A 19,610-nucleotide genomic window follows, 5' to 3' on the forward strand; every position below is an offset into this window, starting at 1 on the left:
CAGGGGGGTGTTTGGGGGGGGCGGGTGCAGAAACCGAGAGGTGAAGGAGGAACGGGGCGAACGGCAGCACCTCCGAGGCCTCGGCAGTCAACAGAACGCAGCCATGCACAGCGAGCAGTGTTTCTGCAAAACTAATCAGAAACCACATCGTTCAAGAGAAACACACACACACACACACACACACACACACACACACACGGTTTGAAAAATAACACACAGACATGCTCAGGAAAAATAACTGAGCAAAGGCATGTCATGGGGGAGACTAACATGAGGAGGTCCAGTCCAACGTTGTGCTGAAATTAGAGACAAACGGGAGTTCTTAAAGCAGATCCATCCAGAACTTCGAACATGACACGAAGAAGAGCCCCTAACCGTTGGAACCGGCGACAACAACTCGACTTCACGCTGCTTTCCAGTTATTTATCAGCCGAATAAAACGCTGCTGCTGGTCCGAAACGAAACTGAAACCTTTTTTTTTTTTTGTCTATCGGCAGAACGTCACAGTCTGTTGATGAAGACCGTTGATAAACCTGGTCACAGATTAACAGACAACATGTAGATACAGAGGCAGCGGCAGAGGAACGAAGCCAGGTGTCACGTCAGAACAATAAAGAATCCGCATTTTCTGCAACAATGCAGTGAGTGCGCTGAGCACTGAATGACTGCGGGAGGTTTAAGAAAAGAGCTGAAACTGAATTGTTAGAGGTAAAAAAAAAAATAAAATTCGCAAATCCTATAAGCTAAAAATAGAACAGTTGCTAAAAGGAAAAAAAAATAGCAGAACTGTAGATAAAAGCCAAACTTAGCAAAACAGTAGCTGTAGTCTAAAAGTATCAAAACAGTCACTGAAAGCTAAAATTATCATAGCAGTACCTAAAAGCTAACAGTAGCTGAAAGCTTAAACCTGTACATCAGTAGCTAAAAGATAACAATAGCTAAAACCATCAAAGCTGTAGCTGTAATATAAAATAAACAATGCAGTAGCTGAAAGCTGGATCAGAATGGTTTTCAAAGGCTAAAGCCAGCAGAACATTGGCTGAAAGCTAAAAATGAAGCATGTATGCTGAAGGAGATTTCAAAGTTTCTTAATGCTAACCGTAATGTCCCGAATGAGCTGAATGTTTTGCTACCTGAATGGCTGAAATTGCTGAAAGTGACCTGAAAGTAGTTAAGAGTCCAAACAAACATACGGAGGAACCTATAAACAGGGAAACAATAGCATGAACGCTGATTCAGCATAATTACCTTAACGCTGTAACAACTCCCAAAATAGAACGAGACCTGTCATGATGTGAAAAAAATACCAAAATATGCTGCTTTCAGCTTCTTAAACATAGGTATGTCAGTTTTATGTTTTGGCTTTTTGCAAACATAGAGCTAAAGAAAAATTTGCAGAATTTTTTACTTTGCTGGAACCGATTTTTTTTATTATTATTATTATTTTTATCAAAAAAAATTAAACCTTGGAGCTAAAAAAAATTCTCCTGCATCCCTGCGGGCTTTTTTGTTTATCTCTCACTTCGCCTGTTTATTTATGCCCCCTCCCCACTCCACACCTCCACACACACACACGCACCACCAACACATGGCCTGGGGAGCGAGGGACCACAGGTGCCCGGGTGAATCCGATGGACATCCGTAATTTATCATTCATACGCCGGTGAAGGCAGGCCAGGCCAAAATATGGCACGGTAAACACAAACCATAGATCATTCACACACACACACACACACACGTGCATGTGTGCATACATAAAACATATCTTTGAAGACAGATGCTTTTATGCGTACGCCGAGCTGGACAAGGGTCACGTCACAACATGTTCCCTTCAGCGGGCTGCAGATATCTTTTTTTTTCCACTTTATCTCTGTCTTTCTGTGGAATTCTCCTCTTCAGACTCACTTTTCATTATTTTGACATCACTTTGACATGAAGATAGCGGGTGAGAATGTTTTTGACCGTGTCCGTGTGTGTGTGTGTGTGTGTAGGTCGTGTTAACAAAATATCTCAAGAACCACTGCACGGGTTTTTTATAAAACTCTCAAAAAGTAATCATTTGATGTGCTTCTACAACAGTTTAAATTTTGGAATGAATCCCCTTCAAGATGGCTGCCACAGCTAAGCAAATTTACAAATCCCAGAAATGGTGAAAATTCAGACAGTTATACAGATACTGAGCTAAAATTTGGTGTGGTAGTAGCTGAGACTAATTCACATCACACGGTCCAAGTGCTGCTTATTACACAACATCTTTGTCTGAAACTTTGGAGTCAAACAAATGTTTTTAGAAATATGCTTAGAGCTTCTGTCTACAGCTTTTATTATCGCTTGCCAAAATGTGGATGATAATGTTTTCGCCTGTGTCTGTCTGTAAGCAAAACATCTCAAGATCCACTGGACAAATTTTAAGTGAACTTTCAGGAACCAACTATTGAACATACATCTGCAGCTGATTAACTTTTGGGGCCAACCCAATTTAAGATGGAGGCCACAGCCAACCGACCTTAAAAAACACAAAAAATGACTTTAATACAATAAATTTTAAAGATATCATGCTAAAATTTGTTGTGGCAGTAGCTGTGAGTGTTTCACAACACGACTCATCGTGTAGAATCTTTGCTCCAAAGTTGGACTGTTGGAGTCAACCCTGTTTGTCTGTTAGCAAAATTTCTTCTAAACTACTGGACATATTTTAATAAAACTCTCAAAAACGAATCACTAAATGTTAATCTACAACTGATAACCTTTTGGAGTCAACCCCAATAAAAATGTCTGTTACAGCTAAGCAACTATAGCCAACGCAAAAGTGGCTGTAACTCAGCCAAATTTACACATATTGAGCTAAATTTTGGTGTGAGAGAAGCTAAGAGTCATCAGCCAACCGTGCCTGTTTTTTTCCCCTCCCGAACAATCCCAGCACTCTTCAGACTTCTTCTAAAGTCTGCTAACATTACCAGGTGGACCTCAGTAAACGTTTTAGGTTTTATTTCAGTCTCTCTCCCTGTGTTTTCTTTGGTATAAAACCACTGAGGAGATGACAGCTCAGCCCCTGCAGAAACTCGTCTGCATTAACACTCGCCTGCTTCCAGTCTTCATGCGGTATATGACGGTGGGACGTCACTGCTGGCCTGTATCTGCCGGAGTGAGCTGAGAGCTGGTTTTTGTGTTTACATAAGATTACAGCACAGGAGGAAAAAAAAGAAAGAAAAAAAAAAAAAAAACGGTAGCCAATATGGTGTAGCTCCGAGCCAAGCAGCTCTCATTTTTAATGCAGTAATATGGCCACAAACAGCCTGCAGGAGGAGGAGGGGGGAGGAGAGAATTAGCCAAAGGTTGGACCACTAAGTAACACCACTTACAAGCCTGCAGGGAGAGCGTGTGCGGGGATGTTTAAATGAAGCTCTGCCTGGACAGGATTTGCAGCGACGGTCAATGATCTTACAGCCACAGTGGCAGAACCTGGATTCTGATCCGCACAGGACCATCTGCAGCATGAGATGAGTTAAAGGAACATTCAGCATTTAAGGCTGAGACATCACAGTGTCAGAAGTCAACTACTAGAACTCATTACCAGCCTGTTAGCAAAATATCTCATCAACCGCAGGATGGATTTTAATGAAACCTTCAGAAAGTACCTAATCGAAATACATCTACAAATCATTAACTTCTGAAGTCAGTCATTTTCAAGATGGCCACCACAGCTAAGCTACCACAGCAAACACAAAAATGTCTGTAACTCGGTTAATTTTACAGATATTAAACTAAAATGTGGCATGCTAGTGGCTGAAAGGCATCCTCAACACATGCTTTAAGCACTGACTGATCACCTGAGGTCTTCTTTTTAAAACTTTGCCACTAACTTTTGGAGTCAATACTAGTCAATGTTGGAAAAATATCCCATGAAAAACTGGGTGAATTTTGATGAAACGTCCAGAAAGTAATCACTGGGTGTCCATTTGCATCATTCACTTTTGAAGTCAATTCAAGTCAAAATGGCAGCCACGGCTAATTTACATTAGTGGACACAAAAATGGCTATAACTCTGGTAAATTTAAAGAAATCGAGCTAAAATTTCATGCGGTAGTAGCCAAAATTCATCTTCAACACATACGCTGAGCGCGAACAGGTCTCACAAGATGTCACAATATCGCTACATGTTATTTACAAAGTTTGACCAAAACACTTATAACTTGGTCACTTCTTATCATCAATGAATGCTAGGCTTTTAATTTAGACAGAATTTGTAGGATTAACACTGTAAATTGCAAATAAAATAAAAAATAAAATCAACAAAAACTAAGAAAGATGTCTGTGTCTAAGTACAGAAAATATAAAACTCGATGGTCCCTCGGAAACTTTTGCATTAGTCAAAGGAAATGTTCTGATGAGAAGTTCAAAATTGAATTAGGCAGGCCAAGAGTGGCCAAAATCCAACTTCTTTGGCCATACTTCCATAAACACAGCGTGCTGCATGTGCAATCACATCGTCTTCTGTGCATGAGGGTCACTTCAAGGCTGTAGACGGTTCACACTGGAATCTAATGGCAGTCACATTTAAATTTCGTCACATGCTTTGTTGGTTAGTGGCCAACAAACAAGCTAACTCTGCAGTGCGGTGAAGAAGGATATTATTGATGTGTTAATTGTTTTATGTTAGCAGATACAGAACATAGTGTGCTGTTTAAAGGACGATCTGAGACTCTTCAACAGTCTTGATACCAATATAATGCAGCTCATCTGGCTCAGTGTGACAAATTGGACCTCTGGTGTTACTTAAGGATGGCTTGTTGCATAACAAATTTTTATTTGCTGCTTGTGTTTCAGTTTGTCTGTGCAGTTCAGGATGTTCGGGTCAAAGTTCAACTTGGATGAACTGGTGTGCGGTCCAACAAAGCAAACGGGTCAAATGGGAGTCAACACACTCCTGTATCACTGACACACACACACACTGATTCATCGGAAGTTACATAAGTGTGAGGTTCTACACCTCACTGCAACAATCAAATCAAATCAAACTAATTATTCAGCTGAAATCTTTAGGAAAAGTTCTGTTTTGCGTTTGCGCTGAATGTAAAGTCATTTTAAGTTTCCAGAAACCTAAAGGAGAGTCTATATTTTTAGCCTCACGCTCAGGCTGATGCATTGCTGAAAGTTGCCAAAGAGACAAAACTTTTTGTGCATCCTTTAGTTTTACTGTCTTAATATTCCAGAGTACTGCCCAACATTGAAAGCTGAAGGTGGGGCATGGTAATATACTTTCTGAACGTAATCACTGGATGTAGCTCTACAACTCATTAGATGGTTGCCACAGCTAATCGACAAAAGCCAACGCAAGAAAATGGCTTTAACTCAGTTAATTTTACAACTATTTAGCTAAAATTTTAATTGTTAGCAGCTTAGATCGATTCACAACCCATACTCCAAGCATTAGATATTGCATGAGATCACGCACAGCATAACTGTTTGACCAAAACAGCTACAACTCTGTCATTTCTCAACATAAAATGATCTTAAACTAAAACTCTGGCATGAAAGGTGGCAGGCGATGTGCACTCTTTCAAGGAATTCTAGGCCTATGATTGGGGGGGGGGTTTGGAAGCTTTTTCGAGGAGAAAACAATTCAGGAAATTCTATGTAGCTTTCTCCTGTGAATGTATATATAAATATAATTATTATTATTATTTTTAATTACATAAATACATTCCCAGTTTCAGCCTTCATGAGCCATCCATCCATTTACCTAAACTGGTTCTAAGATTCTGCATTTAAGTAGAGCGAGCTTTTCTTCTTGTGGGTGTCAGTATACATGTGTGACCTGGTAAACAGTAACTGTATACGGATTTTTTTCTTCTTTTATATGTTTACCAGCTGGGATACTGTAACTGCTATTGTCTTCACCTGTGTGTGCGTGTGTGTGTGTCTGTATTTATAATACATTGTGGTCCTGAAGGTAGTTCACCATGTCAAAAAAGTGGTTCCTCAACTTTTCCTCCTTTAACCCCCAAAATAACAGCAACAAAGACTTGCAACCCCAAATCTCCTTGGTTGAACTTCACAAATGTTGATTTAAAAAAAAAGAAAATAATTAGGGCATAATGACAACATTGATAGCGTAGACAGATGTGACAATATGTATTCATGTGACAATGTAACCTCTTAATACAAGCAGATAAAAAAAAATGGCAACACGTTGCCAGCTACTGCACCTGGACACACGGTTTACATGAGGTCACACCCAACAGTGGTTGTGTTTCCATCGCTGTTCTTTTAAAGTTTCTCATAAAAAGTGTTGGTGGATAAAGGTCAAATCCAAATAAAAAGGCCATTTGTTGAAAAAGAGTTGTTTCAGTGGTTTCAGATCATCCCTCACGTTGGATACAGGGCATAACTGATCACATGAATGATCAGATGTTTCTGCCTACTAAGATCAGCCATATCTAACTCAAAGTCCTGGAGATCTTTCTTTAGTAACTGGGTGTGTGTTTTTCTTCCAGTTTGGAAGCAAAACACTCTCGCACTCTGGACTCGGGCAAACTATGAAATCAAACATAAAAAGTTTATCCTGAGCTGTATCATATGGCGCATTATGAATGTGTTGGATCCAGTAGTTGTCCCGGTATATTGATACTCTGAAATGCAGGTACACACTCAATGTAAACAAAGCACTGGGTTGAATCCATTGAAAACCATATTGAGTCACGTGACTGACCTACTTTAGGCCATTGTTTATGTAGGTAAACAAATATGGCAGCATTGGACAAGCTAGAATCTCATAGAAGACATTTAGGTGGAAATATAAGAATTAATCTGCTGCAAAACATGAAAGAAGGGAGAAAGAATGAGTGAGACAGCTGTCAAGAATGAATATTTGGGATCAAGCGGGGGGGTGGAGTACCATTAAAATCCTTCAAACACATGCAGCTTTTCTATACCAGTAAGATTACTGTCTCAACCTAAGCTATGTTTTTATCTGCATACTTTACTCAACAAATCTGATCATAAATACACAGCAATACATCAAAATTTTTAGACTTCTCAATCCCAAACAATTCGTCCATGGACATCTCCATTGTTGATCTATTTTCAGTCACTTCAGCTGTTTCCATAGTTAAACAAAAACACCTGGTAGGTGGCAGCCGTTCACAAACTTTGATTACAAAATTTTAATTTAAGGATACATTAATCATTGGCATGAAGGAAAATAGTGTACTTTTTTTTACCCATCTTCATGACATCCCAATGAGTACCTTTAAGACGGAGACCAGAACTCAGCCATAAATTATAGAACACACTACTTTCTGAGTCCAAACCGTGTCATGGAAAACTGTCTCGTAGATTTCTCTTTTAGAAATAACATTTCAAAGGTCCGTTTCAATTTCACTTCACACCGAGGCAAAACTCACAGCTACAGGGTCCAGTTTACAGCAGAGGTAAAACAAGCAGGTTTAATCACATCGATTAAACAAATCTGATGTTTGTGGAATCACAAACTTTCTCAAGGTAGTAAAAGCAGAACGCTGCACCAGGACGCAGGACAGGAAACCACCCGTCCCACTACAGATTAATGCTTCCTTCAGGGCAAGGCACATCTGTCAGACACAACTGAAACTTTTACCAACCACTTTCCCTCTGAGTTACAACCAGACAGCCAACTGACACCAACATGCCCTTTGGCAAGGCAAAAACCTCTGAACCTGCAGCTCGGACTGGAACAGAAACTTCCTGCTGAACTCTCTGACCCGCTTTATGGACATAACTGGAAACGTGTTCAACTTTACAGAAAGACAAACTAAAGGAAGGTTGGACAGGAGAGTATTTTACTTCTTCATACTTTCTGTCTAATCTGCTCTAGTTGTCTCATCTGTCTAATTTGTTCTATCTGTCCAGGTTGTCTATGCTGTCTCATCTATAACATCTGTTTCACCTGTCTTATTTGTCCCATTGTTCTCATCCCATATGTTTTATCTGTTTATCTGTCTCACTAGTCTTTTTTGTCTCACCTGTTACATTGCCTTTGTCTCATCTGTCTCACTTGTTCTATCTGTCCAATTGTTCTCATCTGTCCCATTTGTCTAATGTCTATTTTGTCTCATCTCGTCTTCTATGTCTCAGGTGCCCCATGTGTCCTAGCTGTCTCTTTTGGCTCTGATGTCTCATCCGTTCAATTTGTCTCACATGTCTCAGGTATGCCATCTGCCTCATCTGTCCTATCCATCTCATCTGCCTCAGCTGTCTCACCTGTCCTGTCATTCCCATCTGTCCCAGTTGTCTTAGTTGTCCAATCTGTCTTATCTGTCCTATCCTTCTCAACTATCCTATTTGTCTTATCTGTCATAACTGTCTTATCTGTCCCATTTTTCTTATCTGTCTCAACTATTTTAACTGTCCTATCTGTCTCATGTGTCCTATCTGCTTCAACCATCTCAACTATATGATCTGTCTCATTTGTCTTAACTGTTGAAAGTGTTTCAATTTTCTCATCTGTCCCACCAGATTCTTCCGTCCCTATCATAGTCCACTTCTCTGTGAATGCCTCAGAGGCTCTAAGTAGATCTGCTGTATTTTTTCAGTTGTTTATATATATATATATATATATATATATATATATATATAAATTCTTTTTATTTATTTATTTATTTATTTATTTTTACCCTGTAGCATGGAACATGTTGCTCTAACCCAGTCCGACCGGTTCAACTGCAGAGACAGAAGTGTGTGTGAGTCCAGGTAAATGTTGTTTTATTGCCAGCGCTGAGTTAAAATGCAGAGGCAGATCAAGGAAAGCACGCTTCATGTAGTCATGCATGCGTGCCTGTGTGTGCCCCCACCCAGCACCCACCCATTACACATGCAGCCCTGCGACACCAGTCTCATCAAACAGTTGGACGTCGGCCAAGTTCATCTGTTAATGGACAGCGAGCGCCGGGACACAGTCTTTCCTTCCTCCTCTACCCCTTCTTCCTCTCAACACCTCTCCAAGCGCTGCAATTTTGGGCCTGCATTTATGCAGCAAAGATAAACAGTGTGTGTGTTCATGTGTGTGTGTGCGTCCCTTTGTCCCGGCAGTCCGTCAGCAGACGGAGCTAGGAGTGTGTTACATCTGCAGAGAGGATCTCCAAGCCGACACTTTTCAACAAGCTTCAGATGAAAAAAGGCATGAATCGAATAAAGGCCGGAAAAAGGCTTGGTTCTATGACATTAGGAAATGTGTGTGTCCAAGTGTGTGTGTGATAGAGAGATCAGCAGCTGTAACTACAGTCCAGAACATGTTGAAACACATCTGTGGAAAACTGCAGCACAGGGGGATAAAAAAAAAAAAAACTTAACAAAACAAGACAAAAGGAAGGAAGAGGGAGGAAAATTCATAAATGACTATGTTTTACTCTGGATTATTTACTTTATTTGGGGGGGTTGGGATAATTTGCACATGTGAAAGAAACATTTTAAAGCCTGCATATTGCTATTGTGACGACTGGTTTCAATTTAGGGTCTGTTTGGAATGAATAAATACTGTGATGATCAGGAAATGTGGCACATTCTCTGAAATTTTAAACAAACAAAAAAAAATTAATTAATTAAAAGAAAATCCTAAACAGTCACATTTAGACAGCCTCATGCAGAGAAAAGATCTCTTACTCAATCCAGAAAGATTTGTCACATTTTATTTTATTCTATTTTTTTGAAGTTTTACTCTGATAAATTTGTGCGTGGGGAAACGTTTCCGTGACAACGACCGATTTGTGTCACTCATCCTTGGTTTGTTGTTGCCGTTCCTCTCAAGAATCCCTGTTTTTGTTTGTTTTGTTTGTCTTCACCTAAAATACGAGCGAAGCCACCAAACGCACACCCACGCTCTCAGACAAAAAGCCTAAAAGGAACATTTTAGCGGTTCTTTATCCATTTTGGGGAGGGTGGGGGATAAATTATCCATTAGATTTCATCATATCTTACCCGGGCAATTACATCAAGAAAATGATCGCGGGCACCAGATCAATTATGCATGCCCTTGGCCAAAGACCAAGAAGCAGGCAGGAGGAGAGGGCACACACACATACACATACACACACACACACACGTAGAGAAAAGGAGCATCTCATAGATGTGTCCCATCAGTTCATCTTACTGCCTAAAAAGTTCATACGCTTAATAATTTAACTGTGTTCTGGATCCAGTTTCCCAACTGAATATTAACAACTTTGAAGTGAGTAACAGCAGCCAGAGGTGTGTGTGTGTGTGTGTGTGTGTGTGTGTATGTGTTTGTAAGGGGGGGGAGCTAAAAAGAGACCTCAGGAAACAGGCCTCGTGAGTCCCACAAAAGACACCCCCTCGAAACACACACACACTAATTCCTCTTGTCTATTACACTGCCGTTTGTAACCTTGCTCATTTCTGGCCGATTAAGAATTCCTTTTCATCGTTACGTAGGTTCTGAAACCCGCTCACAGCCTTTGTACACAAAAGTGTGTGTTTACGGGTGTGTGGGTGTGTGTGTTGGAGGAGGGTTAAAAAGATGAGGGGAAAAAAAACAACAACAAAGAGAACTGGGGAAGAAAACAAAAAGATTAGCGCCTGCATTCCACTTCCTGTTTGTTCTTTAATTGTTCAGCTTTAATATTGGAGGAAAATTGATTTATTTTATTGACATTTTTCCTTTTGTCTTCCTCGCACAATAAAAAAGCAAACACAAGTATCTCTTTGAGCAGAAAAGTGGAACAAAATGTCTCCACAGGTGTGTGTTTTATGCGCAGCACAAAGAAAACGAGCCATTTTTTTTCGAACAAAGGACTTCATTTTCTTTGTCTCGACTTTTTCTTAAAGAGTTTTCGTCGCTGTTTAGAGAAACTCAATTAGGAAGACGAATCACTGTCTCCAAAATGGCAGCTGAGGATGGAGTTGAGGAAGGACGAAGGGAAAGAAAAGGGGAGAGGTATTTGTTTGTTCAAGGAGAAGCAGAAAGACGGTGGATGCACAGACACACACACACACACACAAAGACAAGTGGGCCGATTGAGAAAGAAAAGAAAGATGGGCACTGAGAAATCTTTTACAGGAGAGAGGCAGATGGTTCTGATTGGGGCGGACTTTCTGAGAAAACAAGAAGCGTAACGAGGGAACAGACGTCATGCAAATGAAATATGTCCAATCTCTGCCTCGTCTTCACTCAATTAAAAAAAAAATGTTACTTTCATTTATATTAGCCTAAAAACACACACTCAGCTCTCACACACACAAACATATCTCTAACCTAAGGCACAAACGAACACACACACACACACCCTGACATCCCAGCTCTGACAAGCGTGGCTGATGTGCGCCGCCAACGTGCATGGTAATAGGCCAATCAAAAATGCAAAACAATTGGCAATTACTGTGAGGACCTAATGGTCATTAGAATTTACAACGAGGTAATGAACTAAAGTCTGCCCACTGCATGAATATTCATAAAGCTGTTTGAGCTTTGAAGATTAAAGTAGCGCTTAAAATTCAAATGAGCCTCCGCAAATTATCGGGCAGAGTCAGAGCGTCTGTTGGTGGGGGTCCTCGTGTGTGTTGTGTTTACGTGTGGGATTCCTTTAAGGATTGTTAAACTGTGCATTCTTCAACATCGTCAGAATTAATGTCTGATTTACTGTTTTTCGTTTTGTTTTTCCCCCACTTTTTTCGATCTTGTCAGTCAGAGCATTATGGTGTTTTAATGTGTAAAAACTGAGCACGTGTACAGGAGAACAAACAGGCGTTCTGCAGGTAGGTGTGAAAATAAACGTATTATGAGTCCCGGGTAATACCGATTGTGATTTGTTGGCCTGTAGCGAGAGGAGGAACACGGCGGTTCAGGTTCGGAGGGTTTCTTTGCGAAATTGAGTCGCTTAGAGCATAAGGCTGTTAAAGCCATTACGCGGTAAAGAATCCAAGTCGATACCCTTCAACACCGAGCAGAGATGACGCATCTTCAAACATGACGTTTATGGACGGCATAACCGTCGAGTCAGAAACACAGACTGGATCTCACAGGAGCAAAAAAAGGCCCAAAGGCCAGGAGTGGCCACTGAGTCAACTCAGTCTGGGACTCAATAGCTAAATGAAAACAACATTGAATAAACAAATTAAAATCAGATTTTAGTAACAAGTCTTGTGGAAAGATAAAACAGGTCTGTACCATTTATTTTTTTACCATTTAAAAAAATAGAGGCTGCTTGTTGACCTAAATAGGCCGAAACATTCCTTAGTCAAGCTCTTACGGTCAAAGATTGTGCTGACAAACAGACAAAGGACGTTTTGATGAAGAAAAAAGTGCCAAGAGTCAATGGCTGTCCCAAGTGTTAGTTCACGGGCAGCGTGTTTGAGAGGAGACCAAGAATTGGCAATGATGTTAAATGCCAAAAAAAGAAATCAAAAAATCCTGAAATGGGACTTCCAAGAAGGGTGCAATTATTAGCTTTGTTTCTTTTTATTTTCAATACATTTTTTTCTTTTTTTTTTGCCAACTGTGCCCATTTTTCTGTTCAAATTGTAGAACTTTGATTTCAATAACAGAGCAAAAATGATTCTTCGAAAATAAATGCTGCCCACTGGCAATAAAGCTGACATAGGAACATAACACAGAAGTTGAAGCTGAAACTAAACGAGCGCCCCCTAGTGGCTGGATGCAGTATGAATTAAAGGTCCATGTAAATACAAGGGACATTTTCTGGACGAAAAAAAAAAAATGTTCTTTAAGGCATTCACTTCTGCTGATTCATGCAGCTCTTTCCTTGCTGCTGCTAATACGTCTGCAGTTTGTAACATGATGCTTAAAAAAAACACCAAAAATACAATATGGCAGTAATCGGGTTATAACAGCTTCACTTTTGAACAAAGGAGGGGGACAGAGATGGCATTTTTATAAACAATCTTAGTCACAAATGAGAAAAATAAAATTAAACTGTTTGAAGGATTATACTGTGAAAACACCACATATTCAACATGTTAGTTCTTAGTAGCAAATTTTAAGATCTTTGTTATAGTATTTTTAGATTAAGACCAGCGTTAACTTTCCAAATGATTCTTACTATAACTTTTTGCATGACTTTATTTTTTTTAAATTATAAAATATTAAAAACAGATCATCTGATCAGATGGTTCCTGTCTGGTGACCTGCTCAGCTGTTTTCCGTTACCTCCATGCAGGCGTAAGAGGAGAAAGGAGCCAAAGGTGGTGCAGTTTTCTGGGAGGTGGTTGTTATTTTTACGACTTCGGTGACATGTCAAAACTAAAACCAATGGAATTACCTCCTGCTGCGAGGGGGACTTTATTCCCACCAATTGTTCTGGATGTGAACTGAAGAATGAAACGGCTGATTCTCCCAAACTGAACATGCCGACCCTCTCGTACAGAGCAGAGCGTGCGCAGCAAACAGCTTCACTCATCAGTGAGGTTCGAAGCTGGTCGTGTGTGTGAGTGTGTGTGCTGCCATTGTGCAGTTAAGATTCAGCCAAAAGGGGAACATGAAACCAGAGAAAAGAGCACGGTCCTTACACACACACATACGCCCTGCCAGCTCAGCTCCAGCACTCTTTAACACAGGACGTCCTGCGTCCACACACACTTTCATGCTCACTTGTGCGACACTAACCACACACATGTTGTAAGTAACGACAGGTAGCGATGAATGAGCAAATCTCTGGCACGTGAGATGGGAATAAGCTACATGGAACTGTGTGTGTGTGTGTGTCTTGTATAGAGCCAGTCTGTAATCCAGTGGCCTATATAAATAAGCTTTGTAGTGTATAAACAGTTTTATGTAGTGGCCTTCAACATAATAAGAGAGCTGAGCTACATGTGCAGCCCCTGAGTGTGTGTCTGTGTGTGTATGTGTGTGTGTGTGTATGTGCTGGAATAAACACACACATACAGCGAGCAGCAGGAGAGCCAAAAACAGCAGCTTTCCCTCTCACCACGATGAAGTAAATGTAGCGTGGATGTCGGATCGCTCACATAAACACAAAGAGTCTGATCAATAAACAATCCTCCATCACAGAGCGAGGGTCCGCCTGACGTCACCAACGTCACCGCCGAACACACAGTAATGCAGCTCCTTCTAACATCTCATTGTGCCATGTCACTCCTCTGGATATGTTTTTACCCGTCCTGTCACCACGTTTGGCCAAAGCTGCGTCTCAGAGACCAGCCGACAGTCAGTGTGAGTGTTTGTGCGTGTGTGTGTGTGTGTGGGCAGTGTGGCGCCTTTTTCGCTGCAATTTTTTTGTTGTTGTTGTTTTTCACTCTTTGATGTCGTTGTCGTCTCTTCCCTGTGTGATGCTGCTCTCCGTGTTCTGCTTTCTATTTATTCCAGACCCGTGGCCCATGAAAAACGCATCACTTCCTGCACCTCCCAGGAAGGCTCACCACACGCCGCCACTGCCGCCGCCAGAGCTTTCACATCCAATTCTCTGAAATGACTAATCTAATTTACACCAACACGGCCAGCTGTTATCGTATGCTGCAGCAATATTAATAACTGCTGATCATCAGTTTTCTGTTTCCTCCTTTTACTTTCAGAAGTGGAAATTAAACTGAGTCGAAACATTTAGTTTGGGTCGAGCATCACTTCCTGTTCAACAGGAGGATTAATCCAAGGGAGGATAAAAAAAAGAGTAATAGTCAGCACACAGAGCAAAGCAACCTGCTGTAAAGTGTGGGAATCTCTTCTCAGCAAAGGTCAAAGGTCACATTCAACCCTGTTTCCATTTCTTCTCCTTTATTTCAACCACGCAGCTGGAGCGTTCAGCGAGACGCGGCGCTGCTGCAGGACGAGTCACAAGTATCGGTGCTGATGTGTCAGGATGTCATCAGGGTTGCCTCAGCTGCACAGAGCGGAGCTGCGGGGAATCGAGGTCGGAGGTCCTCGCCAATCAGCGGACAGATTACTGTCCCGAGTCCCAAGCTGAACCCGGGGACTGGAAGCCAGGATGTCTCTGCTTTAAAGAGGTGTAACGTGAAATCAGCAGAGTCATCTGCAGGATGACGTTTAGAGTAGTTAGCATTTTAATGCTGATGCTCTAATACGGTCTTATGTAACAATGTGTTTGTGTGTGTTAGACAGAGAGAGAGAGAGGCTCGTCTTTGTCTTATTCTACTTTTTAATTCCCATCAGCAGCAAATGTCAGTTTTTAGCAACATCTGGACTGCAGGCATGCTGTCAGGACTGTTTTTTTTTTAAGAGAAAGAAAAGAAACACAATAGAGTCCGTTTGGCCTCAGTAGCAGATTATTAGCTCCTCCAGTTCTCCCAGTAGCCTGTTTTTCTGATTCCTTCCGCACACACACACACACACACACACACAGCAGCATGTTTACACTCTGCGATCTGATTCAAAATGCCGACGCAGCCACACTCCCACCGTTCAATCGCTGCACTCGAGTCCACTAAATAAAATCTCACATGGAGAAATAAAGAAAGACGGACAAAAAGGGAGAGCGACAATAGATTAGTAATGGCAGCCAGCGTGTGAAATCTCTTTGTAGGCTTGCCGGGATGTGGCGCAGCATTACACACACACACACACATACGCACACACACAGCAAACATACTGTAATTGATTCAGTATCAATCGGCTGCCCTGGATTTGCATCGACTGCTAATGCAGCCGAGAGAGACGTGAGGCGAGCGGGAAAAAGGAAACAGAGGAAGAGGAGGAAGAATCTGAAACAGAGCCAGGCTCTGAATGGGTGTTAAAAATCAGCTAATGTGTACTGAGATGGCTAGCATTAGCCAATGACGATAAGCTAATTGCTAATCAGTAGATCACAGAGCAACAATACTCGTGTTGGGCGGCTTCAAGCCAGAATACGCTGAACAAAATGAAGCAGCGCATGTTTCAGGCCAGAAATGCTGAATCATTCTGATGGATTATTCTCCTGAAACTTTGATATCATCATCATGTCCTAGTTGTGGTCACCTCTGAGCCAATACTGATAGTTTATCAGCCAATATTTCTGACTAAATGACCAGTCATTATGATTATTGGCCTCATCTGAAATCTGGGTTTTATGATGACCCATTTTCACCAGAGAGACACAAGTTCAAATCTTCATCATAATTACAAGAAATCCATCCAAAAAAAAAAAAAAACTAGACAGGGCTAATGAAATTTACATCTGAAATAATTCCACAAAGAATTCCTGCTGATTTTCAATTTCCAAGCCAAGATTTTTTTTTTATTATTATTAATATCTGCTTTTGGGTAAAAGACTGGAAAAATAGGATGAGGCATGACCCTTCACACACACACTCACACGCGCGCGGGCCGCTCTCTTTCGAGACATTAGCGATGCTGTTTCTGACCGAAGGGATGCCTCAGGGATTATAATCAGAATTTTCATCTCAGTTAGGGATTAATAGAATAAATGGGCAAGCAAGAGAGGGCTGAGTGTGTGTGTATGTGTGTGTGTGTATGTGTGTGTGTGTGTGAGCCGATCAGTCATGCAGAAAAGGCTGCGTACCTGACCGCTCGAGCCACACACACACACACACACACACAGAGGTAATGTTGGGGTTCTCCTCAGTTTGAGCTCTTTGTGTTCCTCTGCAGTCAGAGATACAGCTGTGTATTTTAAAGCGGACGCTGTGCAGTCGTCACATTAACGCTTGCAACATGAAATGAAGGATTATCCTCCGACTGGTTTTTAAAACCTGACCTTTAAATAAACACAAGGTTTGGTTCGTGTCATGATGTTAAATTTGATATGAACTGGGTTCAATCTAAAATTAGAGCTCAGTAACATTTTTTAACTGGAATATTTTGTGGCTCTTCTTCTCTAAAATGACAGTTCCTTTTATTCTGTTTTTTTTTTTTTTTTTTTTACACTTGTATGTTTGATGCCTTTTCGAGAACAGAGGTCCGATAGATTTGAATAAAAAGAGCACACCAAGCCAGCATTTTTTAAAACACAAAACATGTGTTATTTTGAATTGTTGGCAGCTATTATTATATTTATAGTCCGCCTGTCCTCTTTCAATCTAAGCTCCATCAGGATGAAAGCTGTGGCTGTAACAAGGATACACACAGGAAAATACTGGCTTTAATTATCGCCATTAGTGTGTTGTGTAAATTCAGATTTTGAGGCTGAGTTTGTGCTGCAGAGAAAAAGGAAAATAAAAGAAAACATACGTAAATTTAACAGGCAGTTTTAAGACCAGGGTTCAGTGGAAAAAAAAAATAAAGCAAACATTTAGTAATGTTCTGTCTGTCTGCTGTTCGGTTTTACGTCAGATAAGATATATATACGGCTGCTGTGTGAGCGTACAGCTGTTCCTACCAAGACGTTCCCACACACAACGCCATTGAAGCAACCAGACGCCTGCATTATGATGTAAATCGCTCTAATAACCCAGTTTAGCTGCTGAGTGTCTGCCAGAGTGAGAGTGTGAGCTGGAGTGGCTGTGTGTGTTGAAACATACACACACACACACACACGACAGAAACAGGCTGAAAAAGAAAAATAGAATCGCACACGCTGCCGTGTTTCTGAGGCCGTTCAAACAAAGGCCAGAGGTCAAACGCATCTTTAAAAACCATCGTCCAAATAAAATCCATGCTCCGAAACCGAGCGCTGCCTCGAACACACGCCAAAACAGGAAACAAACTGCAAAATTTAGGATTCCTGAGGTGCGTTCAAGGTGTAGAGTGATCAAGTGTGCGTTTCATGTCTCTCCCTCTCTCTGTAACGGCTAATTTAGTGCAGGCAGAGCGCCACTAAAAACTGCTGCTAATTAAAATGCACCGGGAGGGAAAAAATAGCACTCAAACAAATAATTAGTGGTGTTAGGATACTTTAAATAAATGACTCTCCCTCTACGAGCGGGACTCAAACTCTCTCTGCTCACCTCTCAGTGGGGACGAGAGGGGAGGGGAGGGAGAGGAGGGGAGTGGTGGTGGTGGTGTGTGTGTGTGTGAGAGGGGGGGGGATTTTTTACCTCTGAGTTCAGCGTGAAGGTAAACTCTGAGAGAGAACAGAGAGGAAGACGGGTGACGGGGAAACCACACCGAGAACAGGACACATCTGTCAGGACCACATGAGAGCTCTGCTACACAAACACACACACACACACTCTGTGCTATACACAAGAGCACACACTTTCTGCTAATCAAACACACACACTCTGTGCTATGCAAAACCACACACACACACACTGACCAGTGGTACCACAAAGTCAAGGGCACCCACGTCTCTTTGCCAGCGAGACCTGATTACTGCAAACTGAAACACACACACACACAGATCTCGTGTCTCCGTTCCATCTGTAGTGTCTCTGTCTGCAGTCTGATAACCTTTCGAAGACTAACACATCTCATCCAATCAGATGGGTCGCCTTGATCAGGACCACAGTGTGCCCGTTGGGACAAACTCCTAGTTCGGTGTTTAGGTGGAGCGAGGCTGCAGACTACACTGCCTTGTGCTACCACATCAAAGACTCAACGTGTCAGAGATAAAACACACAACCTGACGCTGCAGAAAACACACACCTCCATAAGCGTATCTCTGTGGACCCAGGCGGACTGAAAGAGACCTGAAGATGAGGGAGTGCTTCAGATTTTTCTCTGAATCTTAAAGGGAAATGAACTCACTCAGAGTTTACTGTGTGTTTATACTCAGAACTCATGTTCACACACCACCACCCCCTCCCTGAGTGGCGCTGTCACCTCTTTGTTTCAGCTCACAGCAGCTGTGTTCACGTTGGGACAAAGGTGATGTTCTGTTTACCTGGGAGGGGCTCCTGTTTGGGGCAGATCCCTCTGGGAGATGAGAACCGCTCGTCTTCGTCTGCCAGAGTGGCCTGGACGCCCACTTCCACGGGCCTCCGGCCGCGCAGGGCACCCAGGGCGGGCGAGGGGGTGAGGGCCAAACCGGGGGAGGGCGAAGGGGGCTTGTCCAACCCCCTCCCTACAGCAAAACAGGGCGGCCCGTGGCATCGCTTCCTCTTGTGCTCTATAAAGAGCAAGATGTCCGCCAGGGGAAAGGTGGCCTGGCACTGACCGCAGGTCAGCAGGTCCTGCTCCACAGAAGGGTGGGCGTCGTGACCCAGCCGGGCCAGCCGGCCCCTGGTCGAGCCCGGGTGGTGCCCGTTGAGGCTGCCGCTCTCCTCTGAATGTTCCGAACAGCGTTCCGACAGCTCCTCCGATGAGACGACGGCCGCGGAGAGGGGCTCTGCTGCTGCTGGGGCGAGGGGGGGAGGCAGACAGGAGGAACAGAGGGTTGGGAGAAGGAGGGGGGTGAGAATAAAGAAAAGATGAAATTAGAAGGAGATTCTGACTTCATCAGAAAACCATCTCTGCATGTTTGCATTGTAACTTTTTGTCTCCTGTAATTCCAACTGATTGATCCGAGTGTTTGTTGAACTGATGAGAGGGAGCAGATTTCTTTCTGCTGCTGACACACAGGACATCAGAACCACAGAGACAAAGACCTGTGGTACGCACAATAAGGGGTGGGGGGAGAGGATCTGCCTTGTAATGATACAAATGCATGTAATGCAGGACAAAAATTACAATGTAAAATGATCTGGATCACACATCAGAAGAATAAATAACATCCTGAAAAGCCCCAATCTCACCACCTAAACATAAT

The 19,610-nt window shown here is 42.2% G+C and overlaps 1 protein-coding gene across 1 annotated transcript in view; it reads right to left on the reverse strand.

Moving 5' to 3' along the window:
- Positions 1 to 19,266, reverse strand: part of bcl11aa (BAF chromatin remodeling complex subunit BCL11A a) — a gene marked incomplete at its 5' end in the record, with an annotated part of 51,686 nt that extends 32,420 nt beyond the window's left edge. Inside the window, one exon of the mRNA XM_017421666.3 lies at positions 18,747 to 19,266. Within this exon, the coding sequence (XP_017277155.2) occupies positions 18,747 to 19,266 (520 nt within the window). The remainder of the gene's footprint in view (positions 1 to 18,746) is intronic.
- Positions 19,267 to 19,610: the final 344 nt, after the last annotated feature.

Source organism: Kryptolebias marmoratus, linkage group LG22, assembly GCF_001649575.2.
Source record: "Kryptolebias marmoratus isolate JLee-2015 linkage group LG22, ASM164957v2, whole genome shotgun sequence".
Classification (NCBI taxonomy): Eukaryota; Metazoa; Chordata; class Actinopteri; order Cyprinodontiformes; family Rivulidae; genus Kryptolebias; species Kryptolebias marmoratus.